Here is a 19869-nt window from a genome sequence, read left to right as displayed (position 1 = left end):
ATACATCTAGTTTTGATGAATCCAAAATAATTTTTTTAGATGGGACAAATATACCAATGCATAATAAAGCATGTATGTAATTGTTCCATTTGGCCAATGTAGACTTGATACATTCCTAGTTACAGATGACAAAATTCACCAACACCAGAAGCAAACAAATCGAATAGCTATCAGAAAAGCAACGTGCAAACCTGCAATCCAGGGTTGGGATTAAAACAGAAAAAATCAGAAGGAAAGAGGAAAAATTAATAATTGGAATACTTAAGGGGACAAATTTACTAATTGTTTAATTTCTTTAAAAATAAATGTTTTATTATTTTTGCAATAAAATGTAACTTAAATAATAAATTTCCATTAAAAATCCAGGGAAAATTGCAGCAGAATTTTTATTCATTTACAGTATGTCACACTTCATTTTAATTACAATAATAGATTTGATTTTGTAAGAATTAACTGAATTCCCTTTTCTTTTCTTTCTAAACAAATATGTTAAAATTTCTATTTTTATTGCTGTTATGAACTGAAATTCAGTTTTAAAAATTCACCCAAACTCACAGATATGAAACCAGTTGTCCTAGTAAGCACAAAAAGTAAATATAATATAATGAAAACATTTAAACTGATTAGTAATGTTATATATGAATAAAATGTAAAAATACGGAAAAAATCAATTTATTCAGACTGATTTTTCTTCACCATGGACAAAACTTGCCAATTGTGCTAAGAATACATTTTCAAAATCTTATGCTGTTTCTATTTGCAATATATTAAATCTTGTATTGTAAAAGGATTGGATTGGATTATTTAATTACGGCAAAGCACATGATGGCTATCTGCCTAAAGGGAGGGATGCCTTCGTGGAGGACTTTCTAAGGGAAACTGGCTCGTATACACGTTACACATGGGGAAAACCACGAAAACGCCCATGCAGCCAGCCCGTTCGCGGGATTCGAACCTCGGACCGAACTACCAGTGTTCAGCGTCTTTACCACTCGGCCACTGGTGAGCCTTCTTGTATTGTAAAAAATAATAGGTCACTTTTGCATTTCACATGAACTATGTTATGTAGTTGAGTCTATAATGTATATAGTTCAGCAGCTTTTGAGCAAATTTTCTTCTCTTTTGAATTTATCCATTCAAAACAACAAAACACATTATTGCATGCTTAATTTCTTTCTTTCTTTCTTTTCTTTTTCTTTCTTTCTTTCTTTCTTTTTTTTTTTTTTTTTTTTTTTTTGTTAGGAAAAAAGTTTTCTTTTTTCATTGCACTATTTTTACAATTATTTAGATTCAATGTTGTTTTCTAGTCTTCCTAAAATAGTTACATTATGTTCTTATCAATATGAACTAAAGTTCAGTTTCGATTTCCTGGCTGTGCAAGAAACTCACCAACACTTTACTGAACCAACATCTGCTATACAAACTTTTCTTCGGAGGCACGATCTTTTACTGAAGTGCCATTTTAGAGCTTTGGCAATAGTAAAATATAATTTGTTCATACTGAAACACAGACAATACTTTGCCTTCAAAACACTGATACAACTATTTGTCGTTTTACTACTGACAAATACTGTAATACACATTGATTCTTTCTTTAAAAAATTAGCACTTGAATAACCTCTTCCCTTGAAAAAAAATGAAATTTCTATGGGAAACATAGATCAAAGATCCTTCTTCTTGCTTATTTGCAATGATGTTGAGGTACTTTCCCATTTTCATGGCCCCCATTATAATTACACCAGACTATCACCAAATTACTCCAAGACTATCACCAAAAAAGTAAAATGCCTCTTCCTTGGCAGTCTTCAGTTAAAGCAAAAACCATTAACATAAAAAACAGACAAAAGAGAAGAAAACACATTAAAACATGCACAGTTCTCATCATGCTTGTTCATATTTTTGCAATTTTTTAGCTGTTTTTCACACCACTTTAATACATGCCAATTTTTCCGTCAAAGAATAAAATCATGCTGTTATAATTGATATTTTGGAGTTACTGAGTTGACAGAATGTATGCTTTTCTTTTTATTTTGTAAATGTTTTTATATTTATATACATTTTCATTTTGTAGCCATTTTTCTGCATTTCAAATGTGTGATAAAATGCTTCTTTCTCTGAAGAATGATGTATCATGTTCTTCAGTGTCGGTAAACCAAAAATTAACATTTAAAAAAGAAAAAAAGTATATATATAAACACGATTTATTCACAGTTTGTATCTTCCTCAGTCATCAGTCAATCAAAAATTGTAAATGCATTTTTCAAAAAAGAAAACACACATCTAATTGCAGCCTTTTTTCATGATGAATAAATTAAGCAAGTAATCTTTGTTGGTACTGTAAATGTTAGCCCAGCTTTAAATATTAAGAATCATTAATTATGATGAATTGGACCAGATTTATTGAAATTACATCATAAAGTACATAATGTCGCACAAAGCTGTAATCATCTTGCATAATTGCAATACATATCTTAAAATTAATTAAAAACTGATCTGAGTCTATTTTTTTCTTTAATATGGTCAAAAGTTTAGCAATTAGCAGTGGCCAAACAAATACTACATACACTTTATTTCGTCAGATTTAACAGTTTACATTAGTATCGTTATTGCTGATGTATCACTATTTTTAGAAGCATTAACAATTTATAAAGTACTGATATCGTTAAGTACTTATGTCAGTGCACTGCTGCTCAGAAAAGGTTACCTCATTTGACCACTTTGATGCATAATTACAACTGGCACCTTGTTTTAAACAAAAGGTAAACTTTGCCAGACATGGCTCCAGCTTTTTCAACATAAGTGAATAGTACATTTGACACCCCACATAAATTGAAATACTTGCATATTACCCCATCAATCATGAAACTGTAGCCAAGCAGGGTAATTAGTGCTAGTATGGATAAGTATTGTTACGAATTTGGTATTTAAAAAGCAAATGTTAGTTCAATTATAAATTAAATGGTTTTATTTCTCGCGCAGTGCAGCGCGTGACGAATATTAAAAGAAAGCTAAGCCGGAAAATTGAAAATACAAGAGCGCGTGCATTAAATAAATAAATAACTCTTTTTCATTTCGAGAAAGTACTGGAAAATTCTAGCGCGTGATTTTAAAATGTTATAAAAGGAGGAAAACATCTCAGTTCGTAGTAGTTGCTTAGTTTGTTGTTGTTTAGAAAACTACTGTTGTTGATTGTAGCGAATTCGCGGATTAGCGTTCTTTAGCTGTTTTGAATTACGTTCTATTGGACATTTGAGTAGTTAAAAGAAAACTACTGTGAGATATTGTAATACTGCATGATAATTTGAGAAAATTTAAGCATTTTTGTTGTGATAATAATAAATTTTTGTTCATTTTTCATCGGACTTGTGCATTCATTTAGTAACGAATCCGTATGCACGCAACAATTTTTGGTGTCAGGAGTGGGGTTTGAATGCCAATAACAAGAGCGATGGAAGAGCAGTTAAGGCAATTGATAACAGCCTTTGCCTCGTTTAAAGAAGAAATGAAAGAAGAGATGAAATCTAGCCAAGGAAAGATGGAAGAGGCCGTCAACTCTGTTAAGGACGAAATGAAAGCCGTTCAAGCTGGTCAAGAAAAGATTGAAGCAGGTCAAGAAGAAATGAAAAGAGAGATTACCTGCATAATAGAAAATAAATTTGAAGCTATGGAAGGCAGAATTGACACAGTTGAAAATAAAGTTGGACTAATTGAAGAAAGAGTTTCTTCGGTGAAAGAAGAAATAGAAGAAAGAGTTTCTTCTGTAAAAGAACATATAGAAGGGAGAGTTTCTGCTGTGGAGGAACGAATTGAAGGAAGAGTTTGTGCCGTCCAACACCAAATCGAACAACAAATTGATGAGAGAGTTTCTGAAGTTGCCAAAGGAATGGATACTTTAAAGAAATTCGTAGCGTCGGCAGGGAGCAGGAGTGATGATTTTAAATTCTTACCAATGCCTGCTCGTCCACCTCTGAAGCTATCCACATATGATGGGAAGACCTCCTGGCAGGTGTATAAGACACAATTTTCTATCGTGGCGGATGCGAATGGATGGGATTCCCAAGCTAAGGCCTGTCATCTCGCCACTTCTCTAAGAGCAGACGCAGCGGATATCCTTCAGACTCTTCCCGAAAACAAAAGATTAGATTTCGAAGCTCTGTCCGGCGCCTTGGAGTTGCGCTTTGGGGAGAAGTGTTTAAAAGACTACAGCAGGCTCCAATTAAAATCTCGTCAACAGAAGCCTACCGAAACACTTCAGGAGCTCGCCGCAGATGTTGAAAGGCTGTCCCATCTCGCCTTTTCGGAATGCCCGACAGAAACAAGGGAAATCCTGTCCTTGCAATACTTTATCGACGGCATCCGAGATACTGAAATACAGAAAGCTCTACGAATGGCGGATGTAAAAGATTTAAAAAGTGCTCTAGTGTACGCCATGAAATTTGAGGCAGCCCAGCAAGCCACTCGTCGAGACCGCCACCCAGTCAGAGCTGCTCAAGTCCAGGAGCCAGGGGATCAAGTCACCGCTCGACTTGACGATTTAACTAGACAACTGAACGCCTTGAGACGGAATATTGGTGAGAAGAAACCGACCGTTAAGTGCTGGAACTGCGGTGCTGAAGGACACATACGAAGAAACTGCAAAACACCCCAGGGTACTGATGTTAAGACTGCTTCTAACAAGCAGCAGGGAAACTAATTAGTGGCCACCTCGCGGGGCGGAGGTTGCCAGATAATGAAAAGCCCCCGTTTAAAGCGCTTCAGATTTCTGCAATGAGAGGCGGCAGTAATGGACTTTTCATAATAGGACATATTAATGGAGTTCCGTGCAATATGACTATAGATACAGGAGCCAACATCACTATCATCCAAAAAGATTTGGCTCAACAACTAGGAAACAAACTTATCTGGACGCCGCCCTGTGTTACCCTCCAGACTGTGTCCGGTGAGAAGATCGACATCGACGGAAAAGTAAATGTTAACATCACGTTTGGAAGTGCCGCTTACCATCACACGGCATATGTAGCAGACATCACTGATTCTTGCATACTCGGATTGGACTTTCTAAGGAAATACAATTTTTCCTTGGATTTTAAAAATAACGAATTGCATTCTACATCTGAGGACATAGCATTATTTCTCGTTAATGATGAAGAAGTTAAATCTGTCCATAAAATCATAGCACAAGACTATATCACAATACCGGCAAGAACAGAAATTTTACTTCCTGGATCCATAGCCGAAAATAGAAATTTCCGCTACGGCATCATAGAATATCCCAATAACTGTAATATCCCAAAAGGAGTACTAGTAGCCTCAACACTCGTCGACCTATCCAGAACGGTTATCCCGGTGAGAGTCGCCAATGTAACTGAAAAGTCGAGAGTTATTAAGAAAGGTGAAGTGGTTGCAACATGTACTCCAGTAACCAGCGTTGAAAGAAAGAGTAACATCCCAGAATCCGTGTCCTCAGAGAGCATTACATCGGAGTTATTGCAGAATGCACAATTAAACGATAAAGAGAAAAATGCTGCCGATCGCGTCATTAAAGATCTTCAAGTTGTTTTCTCCCGCTCGTCTTCTAACGTGGGTCGAACTAGTTTGACACAACATAGAATAGATACTGGCGATCATCCCCCGATCAAGCAACATCCAAGACGTCTACCGTTTGCTAAACAGGAAGAGGTGAGAACACTGTTAAAAGATATGGAAGGCGGCGATGTCATCGAGCCTTCAGCGAGTCCATGGGCATCTCCCATCGTTCTCGTCAGAAAGAAAGACGGCTCAACAAGATTTTGCGTTGACTATCGCCGGTTGAATGAGGTTACGAAGAAAGACAGTTACCCTCTTCCTAGAATTGATGACATTCTACACACTCTTTCTGGAAGCAAGTGGTTCTCAACACTTGATTTAAAGAGTGGGTATTGGCAGGTAGAAATCCATCCTGATGACCGAGAAAAGACGGCATTTACTACGGGACAAGGACTTTGGCAGTTCAAAGTGATGCCGTTTGGACTGTGTAATGCGCCGGCAACATTCGAACGTCTTATGGAGACTGTTTTGAAAGGCCTTTCCTACGAAGTCTGTCTGATATACTTGGACGATATCATCATCATCGGAAAGAGTTTTGAAGAGCATCTAGAAAATCTAAGAAAGGTGCTTCAGAAACTGAAAGAGGCCAATCTGAAGCTGACTCCCGCTAAATGCAAATTGTTTCGAAAGGAAGTGACTTACCTGGGACATGTCATCTCTGCAGAAGGTGTGCGCACAGATCCTGAAAAGGTATCAGCGGTTAAATCCTGGACGCGTCCCGAAAATGTCCATCAGCTGAGAAGCTTCCTAGGGCTTTGCACCTACTATAGGAGATTCGTGAAGAACTTTTCTTCCATCGCAAGACCACTTCACAAGCTGACAGAGAGCAAGCAAAGATTCTTGTGGACAAAGGAATGCGAGGATGCATTTAACAACTTAAAGGAAGTTTTAACATCTGCTCTAATCCTGACGTATCCTCAGCTAGACAGACCATTTATTCTCGACACCGACGCGAGCAATGAAAGTGTCGGTGCTGTTTTGTCCCAAGAAATAGACGGCCAAGAACGTGTAGTAGCTTACTGGAGCAAGTGCCTGTCTAAACCGGAGAGGAATTACTGTGTCACAAGGAAAGAGTTGCTCGTCATAGTCAAAGCTGTAGAACATTTCCATCATTATCTATACGGGAGAAAATTCCTCCTCCGCATGGACCATGCCTCATTGGCCTGGCTTTTAAATTTCAAAAATCCTGAGGGTCAAATAGCCAGGTGGATACAGAGACTCCAAGAATATGACATCACTATCCGTAATCGTAAGGGATCATCACATGGAAACGCCGACGCCCTGTCTAGAAGACCTTGCCAAGGAAGCTGCGGATATTGTTCCAGGGTGGAAGCGAAACACGAGCTGCTGACTCCGGTCGCAAGACAAATTACAACATCAACATCGGCTGATCGAGACCCGTGGAGTGATGATGAAGTCAGGAAAGACCAGCTGGAAGACCGCGACATTAAACCCATACTTGATTTAATAGAGTCATCAAACAGAAAACCTACATGGCAGGACATTTCTATCTGTAGTCCTACAACAAAACAATACTGGGCACTCTGGGATTCACTTCACATTCGAAACGGCGTCTTATACCGGAAATTCGAGTCGGATGATGGGAAGACGTTCCGATGGCAACTGATACTTCCAAGATCCCGGATTCCTGATGTCCTCAAAGAACTACATAACAGCCCTACAGGAGGTCACTTTGGAATTATGAAGACCTTACAGAGAGTTCGTGAGCGCTTTTACTGGAATAATGCAAAGAATGACGTGCAAAAGTGGTGCCGATCTTGTGATGCCTGTGCAGGTCGGAAAGGACCGAGGAAACGCAGCCGAGGCAGACTGCAACGTTACAACGTAGGTGCGCCTTTTGAACGTATCGCCTTTGACATCCTGGGACCTCTGCCACGAACTGCTGATGGCAACAAATACATACTCGTTGTCATTGATTACTTCACCAAGTGGCCTGAAGCTTATCCTATTCCTGATCAAGAGGCAGTCACAGTAGCTGAGGTAATGATACAGCACTGGATTTCCAGGTTCGGAGTGCCTCTTCAGTTACATTCCGATCAGGGAAGGAATTTTGCCTCGGCAGTACTCAAAGAACTATGCAAACTACTTGGCATTGACAAAACTCAAACGACGCCATTGCATCCCCAGTCGGACGGCATGGTAGAGAGGTTCAATCGAACCATCCTTAATAACCTCTCATTAGTGGTTTCCAGAAACCAACAGGACTGGGACAAGAAATTACCACTCTTTTTACTGGCTTACCGCAGTGCTGTCCACAAGACTACCGGCTATTCTCCATCACAGATGCTCTTCGGTGGTGACCTTCGTCTGCCTTGTGATCTATTGTTTGGCCGCCCTCCGGATGCTCCTTCATCGTCTGAGGAATATATTCAAGATCTCCAGGCCCGGTTTGAAGTGATGCACAATTTTGCACGAGAGCGAGTCAACTTGGCGACGGAGAAGATGAAGACCCGATACGACACAAGAGCTACTGAACATCAATTCCACGAAGGAGACAAGGTGTGGTTGTGGAATCCGACTCGGCGGAAAGGACTTTGTCCGAAATTACAGTCACCTTGGGATGGGCCGTACACAGTCCTAAACAGGCTGAATGACGTCGTGGTTCGGATTCGTAAGTCTTCGAACTCTAAACCTAAAGTCGTTCATTACGACAGGTTAGCTCATTACTATGGCCATAGTACATAATGTAAATAATTGTAAATAGTATAAGACCATGGTCCTTTTTGTTTTTAAATGTGTATTTGATTTGATTTGTATTTAGTATTTGATTTGTATTTAGTATTTGATAGCATTTGATTTGTTCAAGTTAGTTATTGCATTTATTGTTCATGTTGTTTGATATTGTAATGTAATGTTTATGCCTCAGTTGCATTTATGCCACAGTTGTAAGTTTAGCTTCCTATCCAGGGATTGTACTGCCCGGGACGTGCAGTCCTTGGTAAGGGGGCAGTGTTACGAATTTGGTATTTAAAAAGCAAATGTTAGTTCAATTATAAATTAAATGGTTTTATTTCTCGCGCAGTGCAGCGCGTGACGAATATTAAAAGAAAGCTAAGCCGGAAAATTGAAAATACAAGAGCGCGTGCATCAAATAAATAAATAACTCTTTTTCATTTCGAGAAAGTACTGGAAAATTCTAGCGCGTGATTTTAAAATGTTATAAAAGGAGGAAAACATCTCAGTTCGTAGTAGTTGCTTAGTTTGTTGTTGTTTAGAAAACTACTGTTGTTGATTGTAGCGGATTAGCGTTCTTTAGCTGTTTTGAATTACGTTCTATTGGACATTTGAGTAGTTAAAAGAAAACTACTGTGAGATATTGTAATACTGCGTGATAATTTGAGAAAATTTAAGCATTTTTGTTGTGATAATAATAAATTTTTGTTCATTTTTCATCGGACTTGTGCATTCATTTAGTAACGAATCCGTACGCACGCAATAGTATGAATAAGAACAAACTCACAAGATATGAGTTTTTGCTTGATATAACCTGGATTGATTTTCAATAAGGCACCTCTTGTTATTTATAGACAAATACAGAAAACAGATGTTACTGCTATATTTTTCCTTGCATTTTGAAAACATGGTTAAAATTTGGATTTTTTTTTCATATTTTCTCGCCATCAAATGACGTCAGTTTTGTTTGGCTTCTTTACTGACAATAACTGCCTTTATAATCATTGCTGGTGCAACATAGAAATTTATCTACACATATTTTTTTCCCCCTCTCTCTTTTCTCTTTTTGATGGTTTTCATGATTTGTGATTTGCCAACAGATACACTGCCCTGTTTCCTTAAGAAAGTATTCTTCACACACACACACAAAAAGATAAGTTTGAATAACCAACTTATGATATTAAAGTACGACTCGGAGAGAAAAGAGCTATGCAGCAGCATTGTCATGCTGTGGGGAAGAAGGTGTCCAATTTAAATGTGGTTGGCTTTCTCTACTGACATATCATTGATATATTTATGAAGTTAACAGTAAACATGTACAGTGGTGGCCAAAATTGTGGACACTTTTGGAAATTTTTATGTTTTTGAACTTTGTATGCTTATAGAAAATGTTATGTTTTGCAAAATGCAAACTTGATATATCATTTTAAAGAGAATTTATTACTGAATTCAATACAAAACACAAAATTCAATTATTTGCAATACAAAAAAAGGGTACTTTTCCGTTTCGCCGGCGCAAATCTCGCCAAGCAGACTTTATTGGCGACAACATACAGTATACACATAAAAAATATTAAAAAAATATTAGTTCTAAGAATTCTTTTAAAAAAAGAAGGCATAAACATTTTAATATCGCTTAAAATTTTATAAAAAGCCAATAAATAAAGACAATAAATTTGTAAAAAGACATTAATTTAAGAATTTACTATGTTTTCATGGTTCAACATCCTGATTCCCCAGTTCATATCACGTTACCCCAAGCGATCTCATCTCACGTAAACTACTCTACAAAAATCTAATGCTCTCAGTAATTATCTACATTCATTTCAAGTTAAATCTTAATTTGGAACACAAGTTTAAATGCAAGAAATATTTCAATTCGTACGAATAGCTTACTCAGAAATTATGTAAAACTGCAGTGCTTTACTTCGCTAATGCATTCTCATTAGAATGGATGAATTTAACCCTTGACTTTACCTTTTCTATATTTTCGGCTTCGGATAAGCGCTGTGATTGCATCCCAATTGACTTAATTACCGAAAATGGCCTTAGACATAAACTGAACTATCTGATAAAAATTCTATGTATTCTATATGCCAGTATTGTAAGAAACAACCAGTCTGATAAGAAAAAGCTGCGACTTGTTTTGAAAATGATGCGTAAAAGGTTAAAAGAGAGAATATTCCGTTTGGCATCGGTTGTACCATTATTGGCAACTTTATCGCTTGCGCCGGCAAAACGGAAACGTACCAAAAAAAGTTATATGTACTTTATTATAAATAAAAAAACATAGTTATGAAGTGGTTTGTAATGTCTAGCTTTCCTGGCCAATCACTGCTCCTGTTCTGAGAGCCAATCAAATGTTAGAAACTGCCAGTAGAAGCTGACATTATGTTTACACTTGAAACAATTCATTATTTTGCTTTGCTCTGTAGAAGGAGGAGCTGTTCTTATACACGGCAATTACAAGTAGGAATTTTTGTAAAAATTTTTAAGTCAAGAAGCAATGACATCAAATAAAAGAGTAGATTGGACACCTAGAAAGAGATGTAATATTATTGTGTTACGAGAAAGTGGTCTTTCCTATGCTGAAATTGCAAGACAGGTGGGTGGTTCAGTGACTACATCTGGAGTCCGAAAAGTTTTGTTTACGATATCAGGAGACAAATTCAATAAAAAACAAAGAAGGAAAAGGCCGAAAAAGGTGCACCACATCTATTGATGACAGAAGAATAAAAAGACTATGTCTCCAAGATAGAAAAATGTCATCAGCGGCCATCAGAAGTAATCTGAATGATGCTGGTATTTCTGTCAGTTCAAGAACAATCAGGAGAAGATTAACAGATGTTGGACTGAGAGGTAGAATTCCACGAAAAAAGCCTTATCTTAATTTTCAGCAACGAAAAAAAAGACTACAGTGGGCAAAGAAACACATTAATTGGGCAGATGATCAGTGGTCACAAGTTATATGGAGTGATGAAACTAAGATATCATTATTCGGTAGTGATGGGCGAAAATATGTATGACGTAGAATAGGAGAAGAGCTACATCCTGACTGCATTCAAGCAACTGTGAAGAACCCAGTTAGTGTTATGATTTGATCATGCATGTCAGCAGATGGTATTGGTCGCCTTCATGTCATCGATGGGACACTGAATGCCAGAAAATGCATTGACACTATTCTAGAACCAAAACTTCTACCTTCCATCAGAGATCTCTTTCCCAACAATGCTTCGTTTATTTTTCAGCAGGATTCTGCTCAGCCAAAATATCAAAAGAATGGTTTCGTACAAAGAGCATTAAATTGTTGTCATGGCCAGGAAACAGTCCTGACCTCAATCCCATCGAAACTTTGTGGCATCGTTTGAAAACTCTTGTCCGAATGAGGCACCCATCAAATAAAAGGGAACTAATTGAGGCTATAATTGTTTCCTGGCATCATGTAATAACGAAAGAAGAGCTTAAAACTCTTGTCAGTTCAATGAAACGTCGATGTGAAGCTGTAATCAAAAATAAAGGGTACCCTACTAAGTACTGATACCTCACTGCAATCATCACTATCTAATTTTTGTATTGCAAATAATTGAATTTTGTGCTTTGTATTGAATTTAATAAATCCTCTTTAAAATGATATATACAAGTTTGCATTTTGTGAAACGTAACGTTTTCTGTAAGCATACAAAGTTCAAAAACATAAAAATTTCCAAAAGTGTCCACAATTTTGGCCACCACTGTATTGCATTTTGTGAACCAAACTTGCATTAAGTTAATCCCAGCACATCAATTCACTGGAATACAAAGGGATTCAAATATAAACAAGGCTATTGCTGTTACAAACCACTGCTCATGCACAGTACTGTATTTCCTTGGTTGAGAACAACCACTAACCCCAACTTCCCTTGCAGATTAGAACTTGCTTTGTCATATCTTGTAGTCACAAGAGTGATGAGCTAACAACACTACCTATGAAACAATGCACTGTGATCAAATTTCTTACTCACAACAATGCCTAGTCATTTGAAATTCGGCAGAAACTCAAAGCATAGTATGCAGAACAGTGTGTCTCTAAGACCCATGTGTTTGTATGGTAAAAGTGCTTCAATGAGGGATGACATCATCCCAACAAACAGTGACCATGTAAATGTAGTTAATCGAGAAAATGGGTGCATCATTATCAAAGAATTGCATCAGGACTTTAAGCCAGTGCTAATAAAGTAGGAACCATAGTGAAAAAACTTTTCCTCTATGACAATGTGTATGCCTGGTGGATTGCATACAGGCTGACACACCAGAACAAAGTGATGCAGATGTAAACTACCGTTTCTCTTCTGCTGCAGATTGAAGTTGAAGGGGAGGTATTTTGAAAGTCTGTAGTGAACATGAATGAGACTTGAGCCCACTAGTTCAATTCTAAGGCCCAAGCTGAAATCCCACTTGGAAGGCATGCAGTCATGCATGACACCATCACTATCAGCATTCAAGACTGGATTTAGAGCCAACTGAAAAACTTCTACGAAAACAGCATGAAAATGCTTCCAGAACATTCACAAAACCATATCAACTTTGGAGTGAGCATGTTATAGGATGACATTTCCAATTCTTTCATTCGCAATAAAGGTTTTAGTAACCAAAAATGAGCTACTGTCGTATCTGAAACGTGTGAAAATTACATGAGACGGAGATATGACAATTCCTTATTATCTCATCCTAGCATTAGGACTTAACAAAATTGTAGGTATTGATGAAAGTTAATTCACATAAAAGACAAAACGGTACTATTCGGTTTCGAGGGCCGTAAAAAATCGCCAAACCATTGTTGATGCCAATGCTGCCAAAAATAATTGCGGCAACCCTAATAATTGCGGTAAGAAAGGAAGTATAATAGTAAACAACTATCTAAGATTGATGTTTAAATTTAGATGAAAGGTTAATTTCATGTACTACTTTTTTATTATTATAATTTATATGAAAAAGGCTAAACACGAGTGAATGGAAGCAAAAGAGTAAATAACTATTTCAGATCATTATTATAATTTATATAAAAATTGCTAAACATAACTGAATGGATGCCTGCATCGCTATTTCGCTACCGACTTATCGCTAAAGCATAATTTCATCTCGTTGGTTGTTCAAACGTAATTTTCTATAATGAATGATGCCTTTTCTTTGAAAATATTATCGGTAAAGTGCAGAATCGCTCACTTATTTGTTTGCCGCTTTTTACAAGGGTAAAAACAATTTGATTTTTCTCAATTTTCTTTTACTTTTTAAGTGAAAATAGGTCGATGTGTATGTAAATAAAGTCAAGGGTGTGCCATTTTTGTGCAATTTTAGGATTTTTTTTTTTTTTTTAAGTGAAAATAGGTCGATGGGGATATGTAAGATAAAAAATATGAAAGCAAACTTCTAAACTTAATTCACTATAACTTCCATTATTTTCTATTTCATTTGAGAACTTCCTCTATCTGTCCTAAAAATAGCGCTTAAGTCTAAACTGCGTCATTCAAATTACATGCGATCTTACTTAAACCATAATGCAGATCCCTCTCGACCAATCACCGAATTGTAAACCAAAACTTTTCTCTTCGCATGCTTCCATCTTTCATAACTACGCACTTCAGCTTTTGCTCGCTACTCTGCTAAGATGTGATTTCGCTGGCTTGCTTTCTATCCCAACAATACCGAGTATGCGCAATTCTTAAAAACGCGTCAAGCAGTGGGCGATTCTGCACTTTATCCAAAATTTTATTGCCGACTTTTTGTCACGGGCAATTCTCAAATTGTTAAATCCATACAAAAAAAGGATTTAAAAATTAAATTAGTATTTCAATGGCTTCTAAGAAATACAGAACTATCTAAACTTACGCAATCTAAAATCAGCGCGTACGCTACATTTGGCGCGCTGTTGAATGGGCCCGTTTGCTAGATTTGGCGCTTTTGCGCATACACTTTCGCTGCATTTTTTTTTTATGGCCCTCAAAACGGAATAGTACCGACAAAACTAATGTTAGCTGCATCCCCCCCTCCCAAATAAGTTTTTGAAGATTTGTGAAGTTAGAGAATGTGTTGAAAATGTGTGGTATGGCTTTAAGAAAAGTACACATGAAATTAAAAAATTTAAAATAAAACTTGCAATATGTTATAAGCACTAATAAAAGTAACATAACAGTTAAAAATATAAGTTCATAATTTCAAAAAATTCACATCACTCTGATTAATTTATTTCTACAACTTATTTCGCAAAAATTAGGTTTACTTACTTCGAAACAGCAAGATAACTTAAGCCGAGAGACATAAGGGAAATTCCAACATGAAATACAATGAGGGTAGTTCCATATTCTTTAACGGCTTGTTTAAGTCTTTCTCTTTGACTTAAGTCCTTTTTAGGAACAGCCTGAACAAACTCTGTTTGTTCTGAAGTATTCTTATGAAAACCTATAAAACAACAAAATAATAACAATTTGAAATAATAAATTAATACTAATACAGCTGCAATTTAACGCGAATATATTAAAATTAATGTAAAAACAAGTTTATTTTAATTAAAACACAGATCATTCAAACTCCACATGATTTTTAAATGACTCTTTCTTTCAATTAAGAGCCACTTACCATAGTCTTAATTACAAACAATGCATCTGCATGATCAGTGAAGTGAAATCTCGAAACCTCTTTGGAAAAATTCAAGAAAGCAGTATTTCTTTACAGTCACATTCAATTTAACTGCATCAGTAGATTATTGCCACTAAACCATGGAAAGGAAACACTTTTAAACAAAGGAAAAAAAAGTTCTTTAAGTTCTTTTATAGCACATCATGTGGAATGAGCCTTATAAAGCTTATATGATGATCTTTATGCAGTTTCGCTATTGCCTGCCAGAATACAGTGTGTGTGTGTGGGGGGGGGGTAGTGGGCACCCCTCTGGTAAAAATTCTTAAGAAGAATTACTATTTAAAATAGCATTTTATGCATTTCATTTAACACTTTTTAAATTTAAATGCAGAATCAATTTAACCGTTTGAGTCCGGCGCGCGCTTCACTTGTTGCATGCCAAAAATACGGTGCAGCGCGATAACGCTTTTCTTGTTTTGTATCAAGAATGCGAAGACGCTGCTGTTGGTTAGTATACTTGAAAAAAAAAAAATTATTGAAATATTCAATTGATTTTGCAACAGGAGGAAAGGCATGCTTTGGTACAGGTATTTCAGAAAAAGTTTTCGATTCGTTCGAAAAAATTGTATCCACGGGTAAACACTCATCAATAATATTGTCATCGGAGGTACTTGCAGTTACTTCATCCTCATCACTGCTATCACTAATAACTCATAATTTATTAAAACAAATAATGATGTCACTTCCACTATCACTTTCAAGGTCATTACTATACTCTTCATTATCACTTCTCATAACATAGTCACTTTCAAATGAATCAGAACTTGACATGGGTTATTTCGTAATTATCAGTATAACACTTGGTAAAAAAATGAAAACAATTTCCAATTCCTATAAAACAACTGCTACTGATATCACTACAACTGCTCTTAATAATTGTGTAAAATATACTAACCAACAGCAGTGTCTTCGCATTCTCAATACAAAACAAGAGAAGCGATATCGTGCTGCGCCGTATTTTTGGCATACGACAAGTGAAGCGCGACAGTGCTTCGCCGGACTCAAACAGTTAAATAATTAATTTCCATTATTCAAAATGATTTGTTTTAATTTAAATAACAGAAACATTTTAAACGAAATATATAATGTGCATGTACATTTCAGGAATATGAAGCAAAAAAGGGCATAGAAGATTAATGAAACATTTTTATACAATTATAGCTTCTCAGACATTTTTATTACAAAATGCCTAGTGCCTGCTCTGTGTATGATTCATTAAGACATATTAGATGTATCTTTTAAATTGCAAGTTTTCAGTTTCTTCATTAATAAAAATAATTCCTTTCTATAATGCCTGTCCATGTGATAAGTTAGAAGCATTTTTAATCTTTTCCATGCTTGAGTCTAGTGAAAAGTAGAGAAAGTAAGGGGAAGATAAACATGTTAAGATAAAGATTCTAGTATCAGAAGTAAAACATTCAAATATCGTGTTTTCATTGTTCTTCAAGACGTTCTCCAAAAAGTAAGAAATTCATTGCAGACTTTCTATAAAATGCCTCCATTATGAGTTAATACCATGAGGACATTTTTCGTTTTGACACATATTTCTGGAATCTTCTAGAATCGTGGGTCTATAAATCTTGCCTTCAAATCCTTCTAAATTTTCCATTCTGCAATGGCTAAAATCCTAAAGAAAAATTATACCTACCAATTCTGTAACAGCAAAAAGCCCAAAATATTTTGAAAAAGAAAGGGGGGAAGTGGAAAAAAATGAAAAATTATAGAGAAAACTGATGCATATTCTGAGACAATTACATGGAAAAAACTCTTACTATGAAAAAATAAAAAAGAAGACATTTTTAATTAATTACATAGCTATTTTGCTCTTGCTAAGAACTATTTCATAAATTGTGCTTTATAGCATTACACCTTGTTTACTTTTCAAATTCAAAATATTGTATTATAAGTGATCAATATGGAACTTTATATTATGACAGCAAAAAATTTAAATGTTTTATTTTAATGTTATTTTTTAAATATAATTTCAATATATCTATTACCATTATTTTAATTAAATTTATCAATGTTACAATGTTTTAAAAAAAATGTCGAAAAATTCCCAAAACTTGGAATTAAAAATTTTCTAGAAAATCTGATCTTAAAATCGCCAAATTTAGAACAGCTTAATAAAAGAATTCACATCCCTAAAAGCAAAAAGTTGTTTAAGAGCTCTTCATTAGAAAAAAGTGAAATAATTTCAAAATGCTTATGTTTCACTGGGTAGAGTAGTCTTTAAGGTACCCCTTGTATTATGGCGAAGTTGTTGTTTGATTTATCGCCAAGTTGTTGTTTCATTTATGGTAGCCTGAGTAGTTGAATGTTATAGAAACCCTATTGTGACGTAATCTGGTGCCTGATTCTTGGAAATTTTGAATCATGGGATGTTTTGTAAGCATTTTTGTGGTGTGTGTTGGTTTGATTCTTTGGAAGGTAGAATGGCCGAATGTAGTAAGATTAATTTGAAGTTTCTGTATGATTTGGAGTGAAAGGAGAAAAGAGCTTTAATTGACTGGTGTATAAATAAAGGTTTACTTAGTAGCCATTATAAGTGTCCTGTATGTAGGAAGGATATGCGTCTAGTCGAACGTAAAAACCGTTTAGATGGATTTGAATGCGTTTGTAGCAGGAAAGGTTCAGATGGTCACTATGCGAAGCGTTCGACCAAAAAGAGTAGCTGGTTTGAAAAAAGTCATTTGAGTATGATTGCTACGAGGGCCATCCAGGAAGTAGATTACGTTTCCGTCTGTGTCCGCTAGGAGCGGGGCTAGCGCGGCCATCTTGGGGTCAGAGCGTTGCGCAGCTCAGTCTGCATCTAGCCGTGCTAGTGAGAGGTTCGTGCTGTGCTCCGTTCAGATACTGTGACGGTTTGAAATGTCTGCGTTAATTGAAAATCCCGCGAGCTGCGAGGTGCGCTCAGTAATAAGGTTTCTGACTGCAAAAAACTGTAAACCGATAGAAATCTATCGGCAGCTTCGTGAAGTGTATGGGGACAACATTATCACTGAAGGTGGAGTGCGTCAGTGGGTCATAAGATTTCAAAATGGCCGAACCAATGTTCACGACGAAGATCGAAGTAGGAGACCCAGCATAGTGACCGCCGAACTTCTCGAAAAAGTTGATGCTAAAGTCCGTGAAAATCGAAATTTCACAATAACGGAACTTTCTTTGAGTTTTCCACAAATTTCGCGAAGTTTGTTGCACGAAATCATCAGCGAAAAGCTTGGTTACCACAAGTTTTGTGCAAGATGGATTCCAAAAATCTTGACAGAGGACCACAAAAATCAGCGAATGGCTGCAGCGTTGAACTTTTTGGACGCTTACCATAAGGATGGTGACTCTTTACTCGATTGCATCGTTACTGGTGACGAAACATGGGTGAAACATGTGAACTGTGAAACGAAATTGCAATCAATGCAGTGGGGGCACACAAGTTCTCCCCAAAAACCCAAGAAATGCATGCAAACAATGTCGGCAAGGAAGATGATGGCGACTGTTTTTTGGGACAGAAAAGGTGTAATTTTGGTGGACTTCCTGGAAAGAGGCACTACAATAAACTCTCAAAGGTATTGCCAAACTCTCCAAAAACTCAGAAGAGCAATTCAAAACAAGCGCAGAGGAATGTTGAGCTCTAAGATCTTGTTGATTCATGACAACGCCCGGCCCCACACGGCAAATGTCACTCGTAAAGTTCTTGAATCTTTTAAGTGGGAGTTGTTTCCTCATCCGCCGTACAGTCCCGACCTGGCACCGAGCGACTTCCACCTATTCCCAGCAATGAAGAAGTGGCTGGCTATGCAGCGTTTTGATGACGACGCACAGCTGCAAGAAGAGGTAACGAAGTGGTTGAAGGCGCAGGCGGCCGAATTTTTCGACGAAGGAATTTCCAAGCTCGTACATCGCTACGATAAATGCCTTAATTTGTATGGTGACTATGTAGAAAAGTAGTATTTGAGTGTGGCTTTCATCTGTATATAATAAAATTTGTTTCCTATACTTTGTTTATTTTTTTATTCCAAAACGTAATCTACTTTCTGGATAGCCCTCGTATTTTGATTTTTACGTGGCTCTGGGTGTACGACGCGAAATCGAAAATCATGGTAAGTGAATATTTGCTTTTGGTAGTGCTTAAATGTATAACATGTTTTTCCTTTTTATGTTATTTTATTATTTGGTTTAAAATTTATTTTATTGAGATTATATATTTTTTGTTTGCCTATATTGTAGAATTTGGTGCTGCTTTAACTTTTTATGTGAAAATATATTGATGTGTACATGAACAAAGTCAAGGGAGTGCGCAATGCAAGTTTGTACAATTCTGGAATTTTTTTTTAAGTGAAAATAGGTCGACGTGTACACGGATAAAGTTAAAAGAGTGCGCAATGCCATTTTTGTGCAGTTCTGGGATTTTTTTAAAGTGAAAATAGGCCGACGTGTACATGGATAAAGTCAAAGGAGTGCGCAATGCCCTTTTTGTGCAATTCGAGGATTTTTTTTTTTAAATGAAAATAAGTCGATGTGTACATGGATACCGAGTTTGTGCAATTGTTTGTCTTGTTATTTTGGTTTTGTCTAGCGGTGATTTTTGGCGCAAAAATTGCTGCTTCGCAAGCCAAAATAACGAGTCAAAGAATTGCACAAAATCGATATCCATGTACCACCAAAAATTGCCAAGGGGTACCCTAAACTATACTTTTATATGTTTCACTTCTTGCTCAGAAACTTTAGTACCCCCCTTTTATATTTGAAATAGGAACAAATTATAACCCATGAACCCATTCAAAAGATAACCATATTTGTCAGTGAATCGCCAAAAATATTCCTCCAAAATGCTAATTCATACTCAAAATGGCAGTCATAAAAACAGACAGAAATTTCAGATGATTAAAATTAAGGACCTTCAGACGATTGGGGCCAAAA

At 36.5% G+C, this 19869-nt stretch overlaps 1 protein-coding gene across 1 annotated transcript in view; it reads right to left on the bottom strand.

The window, feature by feature from the left end:
• The window catches only part of LOC118187153 (mitochondrial inner membrane scaffold 2-like), a 44279-nt gene that overhangs the window by 16812 nt on the left and 7598 nt on the right, over nt 1–19869 (bottom strand). Inside the window, exon 2 of the mRNA XM_035357360.2 lies at nt 14541–14715. Coding sequence (XP_035213251.1) covers nt 14541–14715 — 175 coding nt within the window. The remainder of the gene's footprint in view (nt 1–14540; nt 14716–19869) is intronic.

This window comes from Stegodyphus dumicola, chromosome 10 (genome assembly GCF_044657685.1).
Source record: "Stegodyphus dumicola isolate Sdum_Otavi_A_Nest chromosome 10, ASM4465768v1".
In the NCBI taxonomy this organism is placed as follows: Eukaryota; Metazoa; Arthropoda; class Arachnida; order Araneae; family Eresidae; genus Stegodyphus; species Stegodyphus dumicola.
Note: the sequence above shows the minus strand (reverse complement) of the source record. Positions and strands in the feature narration are given on the sequence as shown.